Raw genomic sequence first — 12268 nt, forward strand, 5'->3', positions numbered from 1 at the left:
GTTCCCGTCCATACCCACGCCGCTGGCTTTCTCTATCTCCCTCTCACCAACCCACCCACGCCGCCACTGCTTCTCTCTCTCTCTCCCTCTCTCTTTCTCTCTCTCACAGACCCACGCACCCAAATCCCTAAACCCCCATCCCCGTCTCCCACCTGAAGCTCCATCATGGCTCCTCGCTGCTCAAAGCCCACTGCCGCCTGAAGCTCCATCGCGGCCTCAAGCTACTCAAAGTCGCCGACGCCTCAAGCTGCCTCTATGCCGCCATCGTCGCCTCCTCGCTGCCTTAATGCCACCGCCGCCTTCGGCTCCATTGCTCCAGGTAATTTTTTCTCTCCCAATCAGTGCTATGGAGGCGGCCGCATATACACATACATATATCTATACGCATATACACACACATATATCAATCGTTTCTCTGTTCATGTTATGTTAGGATTTGAATACTCTGATTGTCCATTTGATTATCTGACATCGGATTCGAGTCTTGAGTTTAGCTTTGATGCTCGGTATGTTATGTTAGGATTTGAATACTCTGATTGTCCATTTGATTATCCGACATCGGATTCGGCTCTCGAGTTTAGCTTTGATGCTCGGTTGCGGTGGTAGTTTTTATGTTTTATGTTTTTGGGCCAAGCATGCGAAGTAAAATGCCGGTAATTTTGGCCCAAATCATAATTTTGAATACTTGGTTGTTCTTTATCATCATATGATTTAGGACTAGCTGTTGGCTACAGTTTAACTCACGTGGAATTTAACACTGGAATGTGAACGTATGGTGTTGTATAGGTAGGACTAGATTTTAGGATGCTTTAATGACTTCAAAAACAACTCCATGTTTGAATATGGCTTCTTCAATCAGCAATTGCCCAGAGTGGTGGTTTGGTGCGCTTACCCTTACATGCTTACTTGACTTTATTTAACTCCACTAATATTGTGTGTGTGTTCTCATTTTCTCTATCCTATTTATCTATCCTATTTATCTGTTTTTCGTTAAGTTTTCCATCTTACCATTTCTGAGATTTTCAAATGTTCTGTTGCAATATGCATCCTCCTCCATAAAGTATCTTGGTGGGGGGATGGCAGGGGCAAAATGTACCTTTTAGTAGAAAATCAACATCATCTTTGTTAAAGTATTCCCAGCTGATCGTTGTTAAAGATTTTGATTTAGAGGTCAACTGAGTGTCATACCTAATTGGAGAAAAACATTAATATTACTAACATGTTTTAGTTCAACCCAAAAATGCAACATCCATCACCATTTACATGGTGCACTTATTTTTCTTATAAACATCAACAGCTGACTTCAATACAAAAAAAGATGTTGTGATGGCTTTGCATTTTTTTCACAAAAAGATACGAGTTCACAAAAAAGTTTGTCAAGAAAAAATCTACAACCCCCACCCTCCCTGCCCCAATCCCCCATCCCATTGGGCTACAATGCTAGCCTATATTTCCCATACAGATAGAATAGCATAAGGTTGATATATTGCTATGAAGATGGTCATTAAAAGTAGGATTAAGATGGGAATAAAATGGAGTTGTTTTATAGCGTATGCCTCCCCTCGATTGGCGGTGATGGGGGGTTCGAGGAACCCCCGACGGGGGTTCGTTCAAGGGCTCCTCGAGCCCCCGACCAGCGACGGTTGGGGGCTCTAAGGGTCCCCGACCAGTCCCCTCATTCACAACTCACAAGCCAAAACAACGAGCCCATCTCTCTTTCCCTCTATTTCTGCTTCTTGCAAATTTTTCATTCTCAGGTTTTGGGTTCACTTCATCTGAAAAAATGAAATGGGAAAAGTTGTCGATTCAGAGCCGGGTTGGGACGAGGTGGGGACACACCTGCAACGCTATTAGAGGCGACAAGCTTCTCTTCATATAGGTGTTCGATTCAGAAGAGGGTCTAGCAATGTCGCTGGCCAAATACACTGTCTATCTGTTGGATAAGTTTCCCAAAGAGATGTGCTTTCACCGTTATGTTGTCTGAAGATTCTCTAATCAAGTTACTCAGGTGACGACTCTAATTTTTTTGGTCTCTTTTTGGTCAAATTTTTTGTTTCTTTTTTTTTCCTATTTGGTTCCTGAGAAAAAATAGTAATTTAGTATATATATGTATAAATTGAGGGTAAATTGAGGGTCTGACCTGTGACTTCATGCTACTATCTGATGCTTGCCGTGTTAAGATTATTATTAGAGAAATTGAGGGTAAATTGCCATATATAAATTGAGGGTAAATTGAGACGTGGACTCTGGAGGCTCATCTAAAGAGGGTGTAACCACTTAAGCATGTTTCATTTTGGCGGCTTTTATTCATATATGATATTTGTAAACATGCTGTGTGATGTGTTCCAATAGGTGTGTTTATTATGAATGATTGGACTTACATTTGTGTCTATTCACTAGTTAAGATTAGGGGTGCTCATAAATCAAGGTTAGCATGAGAGCCAAACAAAACCAATGTGATTGGGTTAGTTTGGTTCAAGTTTTTTTTTCAATTTGGGTTAATTTTATTTTGCTTCTTTTTCTTTTCTTTTCTTTTTCATTTGGACTCAATTGACATCGAGTCGAGTCCAATTAGACCATTGAGTTTGTGGGCCAAAGTAATACATTATGCCCCATTTGCCTAAAATTACCTTTCTTTTTTATTGGATCTATTGTTTAATAGCTGATTTTTGTACTAAGTCACTTTAAGGACCAAGGGTTGACTATCTGATGCTTGCCATGATGCTTCCCTCTTAGAATTGTAATGTTGATATGTTGTACAGATCCACAGCATGGAGCATTATGGGGAGTGCAGGTATGCTTCTGGTTTTTCTTCTTTGTACAAGTTATTGTATTTCTTTTCTTTTGCTAATTTCTATCTTGTGCAATCTATAGTTAACTATATTGTCTATTTTTCAAGCTTAACAATTACAATAATCTTTCTAAGTCCCCTCAACATTGTAGAATACATTATAGTTTCATTTATATGTTTTGAGAATTATTTTCAAAAAAAATTCTTTCAAAATAAAGTAGTTATAGGAAACCATAAAAAAGTATTTTATGGGTTCAGTTGTTGAAATGATTATTATATGAATATGAAAATTATATGAAATCAATGTTATTTTCGGATGATAAGAAGAAGAAGAAGGGGTAGAAAAAGAAGGCGGTGGGCTTTTTCCTGTGATTAAAGTTGTAGGCGAGATTGAGGAGAGACGTATAATGGGGAAAGTACGAGGAAAGAAGAGGGCAACATAGGTTATTTCCCGGAAAAGGTATCAGTTCTCACTTTTTTTATTTTTCCTGTGCATATATATACATATGTGTATGCTTAGATATGTATATTTATGTTAGGACCATATGCTACTTCATACAATTTTGCATATTACTCTTTCTTTTTCTCAAATAAATTGTTTCATTATTTTATTTGTGTGGCTGAGAGTTGTCAAGAATTTTCATCTTTATGTTCTTGATAAAGATTCTATATTCAATGGACTGAGTGGCTTGGTGGATTACCTACTGGGTCATTGCTGAAAATATCTCTGAAGAAGAAATCAAAGGTTTTAAAGCAATGTTCACTTACATGGACACAGAATATGATGGCACTATTACCTATGAGGAACTAAAGTCGGGATTGGCTCAGCTTGGGTCAAAGTTGTCTGAGGCTGAGGTCAAGCAACTCATGGAAGTTGTAAGTTGCAAAACCGACTAGAACTAGATCCCTTGGTCTTATTTGTTTTTTTGCATCTTGATATCATTTTTAAAGTAACTACATTATCATATGGTGCAGGTTGATGTGGATGGAAATAGAACAATTAACTATATTAAATTTATCACTGTAATTATACACAGACAAACTAGAAAGAGATGACCATCTATATAAAGCATTTTAGTATTTTGACACGGATGGCAGCAAGTGAGGCCATTAATCTTGCATCTCAATAATAGTAGTCATATTATCTATTGATAATAAATATCTGATTAGGCAAAAATAAATAAAGTATATGTTGGTCACCATATTGCTTTGGTTAAAAAGGAAAGAAAAACCTTTGCCTTTCTATTTATGGATGAGTAAGTTTTAAAGTTCTTAATCACTCCAAGATGACATTTCTTTACGAAAAACAAATAACCAACACAGTTTAACAATTGTAAAAAAGTTGTGACATTAAAAATGATGAAATGATTTTTAGCTTAATGCATATTTATATTAATTGTTTAATTATTTCGTGTTTAAAAAATATATATATTGTTTTTAGACACATGATATAGGACGAGTTTATATTTTCAATTTAGTACGTGTCCGAGTTTAGTGTTTGATTGTTTCACGTTCAAATTCAATGTTTAATTTTATTTTAGTTGCACCGTGCCTTTAGGCACGGGGTACCCCTAGTATACATATATATATATATATATATAGATTGTTTTATCATTTTAATTTCTTCAAATTTATTATCCAAACTAATTAATAATGAACAACTGAAAGTAAACTAATTATTGTACTAACTAGTAATTAAGATAACTGGCTACAGTTATCTTAATTACTTGTACTAACTAGTAACTCGTACATATGATCTGGAAATCGGGGCTCCATCGCGACGGCGATCGGAATCTTCCTGTGAGTCGTCAGCCCATACTCTTCTTCCATGTCCACTTCTTCCGGTTTGACGCCACCGGGCAATCTACAGTCGAATCCATGCAACAAGTTAGCCAACGTCGACTGGATCATCTTCATTCCCAGCCTGTACGCCGGACACATCCTCTGGCCTGAACCGAAAGGCAACAGCTCAAAATGATGTCCCTTCACGTCTATCTGATTCTTCTCCCCCAAGAACCTCTCCGGCCGAAACAGCAGAGGTTCGTCCCAGCATCTGGGATCTCTCCCGATACTCCACACATTGACGAACAGAGTCGTCCCCTTGGCAATGTCGTACCCGGCGACGCTGCAATCTTCGATGGACAAATGCGGCGCCAACAGCGTAGCCACCGGATGAAGCCTCATGGTTTCCTTGACGATGGCGTTGAGGTAAGGAAGCTGTGGGATGTCTTCCTCTTCCACCCATCTGCCTCTGCCGACAACTCCGTCGAGCTCTTCGACTGCTTTCACCCGGATGAGTGGATGCTTCATGAGTTCAGATATTGCCCATTCCACGGTCACCGCCGAGGTATCTGTGCCGCCGGCGATCGGGTCCTGCCACCCATTGAGACAATAATTAATTAGTTAATTATAAATTTGAACAAATACAAAATAATATAAACAAATTACAAACCATATAAAAAGCAAAGAAAGTTCACTCTCAAGGTAAGTAGATATTAGATACCATTAATATGAGTCCGATCAGCTGATAAAATTGGGAATTGCTCTTGGTTTAGGAAAAACAAAAATGGACCCATTTTTTCTACCAATCGTGATTATACCGGTGAGTTGTTGAGTTTAGGATTTAGGGTGTGAGTTATGAGGCGACGAAAGGATTTTTTTTAAGTACTTAAACTCAAAAAAGGTATGTAATAATGTAAAATAAATCCAAAAACATATACCTGTATCAAACCCTTGATGCAATCGGTAGTGAGCTTAATTTCAAGAGCAGGATCATCGGCAAGATGCAGCAGCACATCCACAATGTCCTTGGGCATGGAATCCTTGTCGCCCGCGGCGGCTCTCCTCGTCGCCTTCTCCTTGTGATCGTCGATCACATGGTCGTGAAACCTATCCAGCTTCCTGTACAACGCCTTCATCCGCTTCACGTAGCCCTGCAAGTCCAGGAAGCTGAGCCACGGTATCCAGTCGCCGATGTTGAACACGCCGCCGAGCACAAACCACTCATCCAACATCCCCTGCAGCTCTGCCAGCTTCACCCCGCGGTGACCGCCTTCGCCCGTCGATGATTCGCTGAAGTACTTGTCGCCCAGCGTCATTCTGCTCGTGCTGGTCAGCGTGAAACGAGTCAAATGTTCCCTCATTACCACCGTCGTTCCCGACAGCCCGCGAAGCCGGGAAACCAGAGCCCGCTGTTCCTCCACGCGAATATACTGGTACGAGTCCAGTCGCTTCGGGCTGAACAGCTCGTTGAGGTAGATCCTGCGAGCCTGCCGCCAGTAAGGACCGTACGGCGCCCAAAGCAGGTCAGAGAAGTTGTAGCTGGTGTACTTTCCGGCGGCGAGGGCCGGGCGAGAGGCAAAGGCTTGGCCGTGTGTTTTGAGGAATTCCTTGGCCATTTCGGGGGAGGAGGCCACCACGACGGGGCAGGAGCCGAACTTGAGCTGCATGATAGGGCCGTACTTTTCCGATAACAAGTGGAAGGATTGGTGCGGGATGGAACCCACTAAGTTTAGGTTTCCGATAATCGGCCATGGCTTTGGACCCGGTGGCTGCTTTGGCTTGTGGCGGGGGACTGGGATGACTCGCCGGAGAAGGGTGACAGCAACTATGGCTGCTAAGGCTAAAACTGACCATGATGTAAGCTCCATCTGTACAGTTAGTCACCCTGATGTTGGGTGCTCAAATGCTTCTCAAAGTTGATTGACTATTTATAGAACAAAAGAGATATTTTAAAAACAGAATTGTAAACGTCGGCATTCAGAGATGGACCGCAGGCCCATGGGGTGGTAGCATTCAAAAATTAAAGTATAATAATTAATTTTTGTAGAAAGAGTTTGTCTCCATTTTGGCTTGGTATTTGCTTGCGTCCTCCAAATGCTTTACTTAGAAATATGAAACTTTCAAGACTCTTCAATTCCTTTGTCTTGTTGCTTTGCTCTTTCATTGCGGATGCCTTTTTAACCACATATCTCTAATGGTAGGGATGGCTAGTGATAGCAAAATTTGGAAAATATTTGATATTTATGGGTATTTTCTCCAATCAAAATAATGTGATGTTATATATGTACAATATGAAGAGAGTATTATATATTATATATATAAAGTATATTATATAGAGATTTTTTGTGTATATAATATATTCTTCATCGTATACATTACACTTTTATATTGCATAGGATATTGAGCCTCTAAGTAACATAAATTTTTCATAAATTTTAGATTAGATTGTTAGTGTTATCACTTGAATATAATAATAAATTTATTTATTGAGAATGTCATTTTCAAATCGCTTAGAATTGTAAGAAAAGAACTATTAAAGGAGCATAGGGCAGTTTTACGCAAACACTCTAATATTTAAGTTAGATTATTGAGAATGTTTGAAGAAATTGTAGAGTTTTTGAATCAATATTAGTGGTGTACTCTTTTTGTAATGAGGGTTCATCTATTTATAAAAAAGCGTGGAGGTATATTATAAATAACCCTACTATTTTGAGATTAACTAGAATTAGAGTTTTACTAGATTATGTTGATCCTTTACAAAATCCTCAAAAGAAATTTTAAATATTAGAATTATCATAATCGCACTTCATTTGGGACTTTTTCATTAGGTTAGAGTAGTTTTCTTGAGACCTCTTATGGTCTCCGAGAAACTAGAGTCTACCTCAGAACTTCTTGTGATTTTCAAGAGACTAGTTCTCCTAAAACCTCTTATAATTTTCTGAAAATTGAGTCTAATTGGGATCTCTTACAATCTAGGAAGACTAGAGTAAGATCTCTTACAATTTTTAGGAAACTAAGAGTTTACTTTTTACCCTTTAGTGAAACTTTGCACATGACATATCAGTTACATATTTTGTATTATGTTTATATATTTGTTTCTTGTTAAAGAAAAGTAAATTTTGAAGCCAAAAAAGAAACCTCAATCCCGTGCCCTAACGTGAATTCAAGATTAATATATATACAGTAACAAGCTGACGTTTCTATTGTAGTCAAGTATTATTTATGAAATCGAGACAACACCCGTTGCTAATTAAGCTTTAATGATAGTACCATAATTAGACTATTTATCACGAGCCTAATAAGAGAATGAATATAAGATCATGAGTTTACCAAATATTTTTTTATTTCTTTAGGCTATCACGGCTTTAATATATTTCCTTTTTCTTGCTTTTTTTTTTTGAAGGAGAATCTAAAGGAATAGGGGCATTTAATGTCCAATAGACTTCTAAAAAAGGAAAGTGACTAAGAATATAAAAGCCTTAAAGCTTAGGTGGGGACGAATTTTGAAATGAGTTTAATAAATTTTGTCAACATATATATATAAAAAAAAAAAATCTTTTCTCTAATGCTTTCTAGAAACCCCGACAAAATGGGTGACCACATGGAAATGAATGGAACCCAATATTCTACGTGATTGAGTATGTTGAAAAGTAAGAGCTATCCCAAATGAATTTTTAATAAAAAAATATCACAAGAATGATGAAGTTAAAAAAAAAAAAAGGTGAAATCATTTTGGTTATAAAAAAATATTAAGAGAAGATTCAAACTTCAAAAGTACAACAATAACGTTTCATAATGTTAAATAATGGGAAGATTGCCATCGATTTGAACACCTAAAACGTTTGATTAAGAAATTGAGCTCCAACAAATGAAATTCATATTTTTGTTCATATACCTTTTATTAGTATTGTGTGTCATAATATTAAATTTAGATGATATTTAGTAGGTTTGTATTTTAATATATTTATTATATCTTTGTATAAATCAATAAAATGTAAGATTTTTTTTATTCATATTTTCTCCAATCAATTATATGAATGATTTTTCTAAATTTTCTGTTTTAAAATCTTATTTTCAATGTGTTGAGACTATGTGAGAAGATTATCTAGTAACAAGATTTCTTAATTTATTCTTAATCCTTAAATTCTTTGGATAGAGTTTCAATTAATCGAGTATGGACTAACACAAAAGTTACTATCTCGTTCGATATGGAGATATCCATGGAATGGTGGTGTGTCACGCACCATGACAAGAAATGTCGTTAGTAGACCTATGGGTAGTTGTTGGATAACGATTAGCCTAATGTGACTCTGATGATTGACCACATAACCTAGAGGATAATAGTCGTGTCATCAGATTGCGATGGTGTGTTGATCTTTAGATTTGAACTGGCATAGTTGTTTTGTATATTAGTGTGTAAGATTTGTTAATGAGCTGAACTATCTAATTGAGAGGTGATAACGTATCTATGTAGTTTTGTATTGCTGGTAAATGGAGATAGGTGTTGGGAATAAGATCAGTCACCTTCATCGGTATTTGATGGGATGAGTGTCCTATGTGATCTACTATTAATGTGACGAGACAGTTCCTAGTAAGGATAGATTGAAAGTTAAGAAAGGTGTTTCCGAATGTGTTATCTAATCACATTAATGAGCTCTGACACATAGTTACTGAATTTGTGAGTTTATTACTCTATAGCTCTTGCTCAGTTGATATGGTAGGTGATGAAATAATTATAACATATGATAATTGTCAATTATAATAAGTTTATTTAAAATGAGATTTCACTACCATTTATATTATTTTGAATTGCTTCTAAGCGCTACTCAAGAACTCCCAGAACGTCATTGGAATTTGAAAAAATTCTGGTGATAAGTTAAGGAGTTATGTTTGGTATTGATATTATGTGCTCAAAATATCTCTAAAGATGATTAGTTAAAAATTGACTCTTGACCCAGCTGAAGTTTAATTATTAAGGGGAAAATTCATAGTACATAATTTAATGAATGTTTAAATATATAATGCATAATTTAATAATTAAATGTATAGTGTATAGTTTAATAATTAATTACATAGTACTTTGTGTAATTATTCGAAATGGGGGGCTTTGCGAATGTGAAGGAAGTTAAAATTGGAGGAAAAAAATATATTAATTTTTAACGGAGAAAGTTTGAGGAAGAATCATTCAGAAGGAGATAAATTAAATTAATAAAAGCAAGGGTCTCCTCTATCTTCTTCGACCTCTTTTTCCTTCTTTGTTTTTTTATGTAATTTCATTGCTGTATAAAATTATTTTTTATGATAGTGGAGCATATAATTTTGAGATATGGGCATTAGTAACATACAGAACCTATGTATTTAGCATGGAAAGAGATAATCGGAACGTATCATTCAATATATTAAGTGTAAACTGACTAGAACCATCACATATATCTTGAGTAAACTTTGTCTAAATACACAAACCAGTTATATATTTTATCCCTTCATCATACAATATGTATGAATTTATTTATATTCAATTGTTGAATATACGTATTACTTAAATATTCAAATTAGTGTATGACATTTATGTTATATTTCAGTATATATATCTGATATATAGTAAAGATTTTATTTTTGTCTGTACTGTCATACACATGATTCCTTTCACTTTCACGTTTTTTTTTTTTTTTTGCGTGGCCACATTAACTTTTTTTTTTTTGTTTCGATTATACTTTTATATTTATATATTTTTTAATTAATTTAATCCCTATATTTTGATGTGTAAAAAAAAAAGTTAAATTGACTCATCTTATTTTATCTTTTTTTTTTACACATCAAAGTAAATGAATTAAATTAACTAAAAAATGAAGGTATAAGGGTGTAATTGAAACAATAAAAAATTTGGGTTGGCACACAAAAACAAGGTCAATGTACAAGAGTTCAATTGATTAAAAAATGCAAATCTAATGATATAATTGAAATAGCGAAAAATTTTAGTGGATACATAAAAAAAATAAAAAAATATAAAGATAAAAATATATCTACTTTTTTGAAAAAGTAGTCTTTGATAAAATGTTGCAGCACTTTTAAAACACAACTGCTTTGAAGTTGAAGGAGGTCTGTATTTTAATTTTATACATTTTTAAATTTAATTTCGAGATTAATTTTATGTTTTTTTATTTAAAGTGCGGATTTTATAGATTTTATATAATTTTAATATTTTTTTGAAAAAATCTAATAAAGAAAATTAATTTGAAGATTTTGGTGTAAAAAGAAGAAAATAGGATATTATAAATTAATTTATAATATTAATTTTAAAATTAATATTATAATATAATTAATAATTAATAAATTGAAAGATTGGAATGGGAAGAGCGCGCATGGAGAGATAAAGTATAATAAATTAGAAGCCGACAATTGGAGGCTGTGGCAAATGGGAGAGAATTCAAATTGAAGGAGAAGTAGGGGGTGGCATGCCATGGCTATATATATATATATATATATATATAAAATATTATAATGTGTAGATTGAGGAGAACAGAGAGGACGCAAGGTCAAGCCGCCGCCGCAAGCTGGCGCAAGGAGAGACGGAAGCCGCACGGCTCGGTGACGTTGACGCACGCAGCAGTCGTGCGCAAGCATCCGCAAGGCGCAAGGCAGGTGCAGCAAGCGAGGTAGCAGCGGACGGAAGCAAGTCCAAGCGTCGATCAGATGTGTTTCAGATCTGAACAGGGGAGAATTATGGGGGTTTAAGATTTTTTGTGTTTTAATTTTTAATTTTGAGTTTTAAATTTATTTTTTATTTTATATTTTAAATATCTATTTTGATATTATTTAAAATATATTTTTTATTCATAACGTATTTTATAAATTTTAAACTTATTTATAATAAAAATAGTCAAAATAATTTTTTATTATTTTGAGTTTTTTTTATAATTTTTTTTATTTTCGAAAATATGTTTTTGAAAAATTAAAAATAAATATATTTTCACTATTTTAAAAAATTAAAAATTAAAAACTGCCTGAAAATAGTAAAGAGAACGTGGCCTTAATTTTTGTTTATCTTTATAGATTTTGTTAAATCTGTTATAAATTAATTTTATTTATTAGGATTTTGATGAAACTAGAATTATTGTCGATTTATGTTTATTTGAATTGATTTTCTTTATTTGTGTAAAGAATTTCTTATTAATCTTAAAGTTATTAAATATCTAGTCAATATTTAATTGATTTGTTGTTATAGAATGAGACTGTAAGGAAAGTTTCATGATTTGATTAAGGTAAGAAATTTCATAAAAAAATAGTTAGAATGGGAGTAAAGACTTGACTTGTGTGGAATTAATTTGAATAACCATTGATCGAAATGAATTAGTTGATATTTATTATTGTTATTAAAAAATAAATAATAAATATTAATTAATATAATTGGTATGATTGGAATGAGGATTTTAATTATTTTAGAATTGTTTAACTATTATGTAGATAATTAAAATTAAATTATCAAATAAATAAATTAAATAGAATTGATTTAAGACCTATCACCAAGTCCATATTTTTTAATAAAAGCACAACTATTTTCATTGAAGCCCATCAAGTTTGTGATTTTGTATATATCTACACTAAAACAAAAAAATATTAAAGAAACACTTGTTATGTGCTTTTAGCATTATAAGCACATTAGCACACTTGGTTACCAAATGTCATTTTTATCAA

At 34.4% G+C, this 12268-nt stretch overlaps 2 protein-coding genes across 12 annotated transcripts; one reads left to right on the top strand and one right to left on the bottom strand.

Annotated features, from left to right (window-relative positions):
* On the top strand, positions 1 to 3879 carry LOC127800801 (calcium-dependent protein kinase 2-like). 11 transcript variants are annotated; one of them, XR_008022855.1, is made up of 5 exons: positions 2 to 2008; positions 2763 to 2794; positions 3116 to 3251; positions 3570 to 3667; positions 3767 to 3879. XR_008022855.1 is itself a non-coding variant. In XM_052335622.1 (4 exons), exons 1-4 carry the CDS (start codon positions 1974 to 1976, stop codon positions 3845 to 3847), a joined length of 246 nt encoding a protein of 81 aa, XP_052191582.1. In that variant the 5' UTR covers positions 2 to 1973; the 3' UTR covers positions 3848 to 3879. The 11 variants fall into 11 exon arrangements, 1 of the variants encoding a protein (XP_052191582.1); XM_052335622.1 differs by lacking the exon at positions 3116 to 3251; XR_008022848.1 differs by having other exon boundaries at positions 5 to 2008; positions 3116 to 3667.
* Positions 3880 to 4445: 566 nt separating this feature from the next.
* On the bottom strand, positions 4446 to 6481 carry LOC127800796 (trimethyltridecatetraene synthase-like). The gene is made up of 2 exons (XM_052335612.1): positions 5512 to 6481; positions 4446 to 5164 (listed from the first exon to the last, which is right to left on the bottom strand). Exons 1-2 carry the CDS (start codon positions 6439 to 6441, stop codon positions 4511 to 4513), a joined length of 1584 nt encoding a protein of 527 aa, XP_052191572.1. The 5' UTR covers positions 6442 to 6481; the 3' UTR covers positions 4446 to 4510.
* Between the last annotated feature and the right edge of the window lie 5787 nt (positions 6482 to 12268).

This window comes from Diospyros lotus, chromosome 4 (assembly GCF_014633365.1).
Source record: "Diospyros lotus cultivar Yz01 chromosome 4, ASM1463336v1, whole genome shotgun sequence".
NCBI classification, from domain to species: domain Eukaryota; kingdom Viridiplantae; phylum Streptophyta; class Magnoliopsida; order Ericales; family Ebenaceae; genus Diospyros; species Diospyros lotus.

Bases quoted from the DNA above. Each gene is read 5' to 3' on its own strand.
- LOC127800796 (XM_052335612.1), bottom strand. From the start codon at position 6,441: ATGGAGCTTACATCATGGTCAGTTTTAGCCTTAGCAGCCATAGTTGCT. The intron at 5,165-5,511 runs GTATATGTTTTT...AATGGGTGGCAG, and splicing joins GCATCAAGGGTTTGATACAG to GACCCGATCGCCGGCGGCAC.
- LOC127800801 (XM_052335622.1), top strand. From the start codon at position 1,974: ATGTTGTCTGAAGATTCTCTAATCAAGTTACTCAG. The intron at 2,009-2,762 runs GTGACGACTCTA...TATGTTGTACAG, and splicing joins TCTCTAATCAAGTTACTCAG to ATCCACAGCATGGAGCATTA. The intron at 3,668-3,766 runs GTAAGTTGCAAA...CATATGGTGCAG, and splicing joins TCAAGCAACTCATGGAAGTT to GTTGATGTGGATGGAAATAG.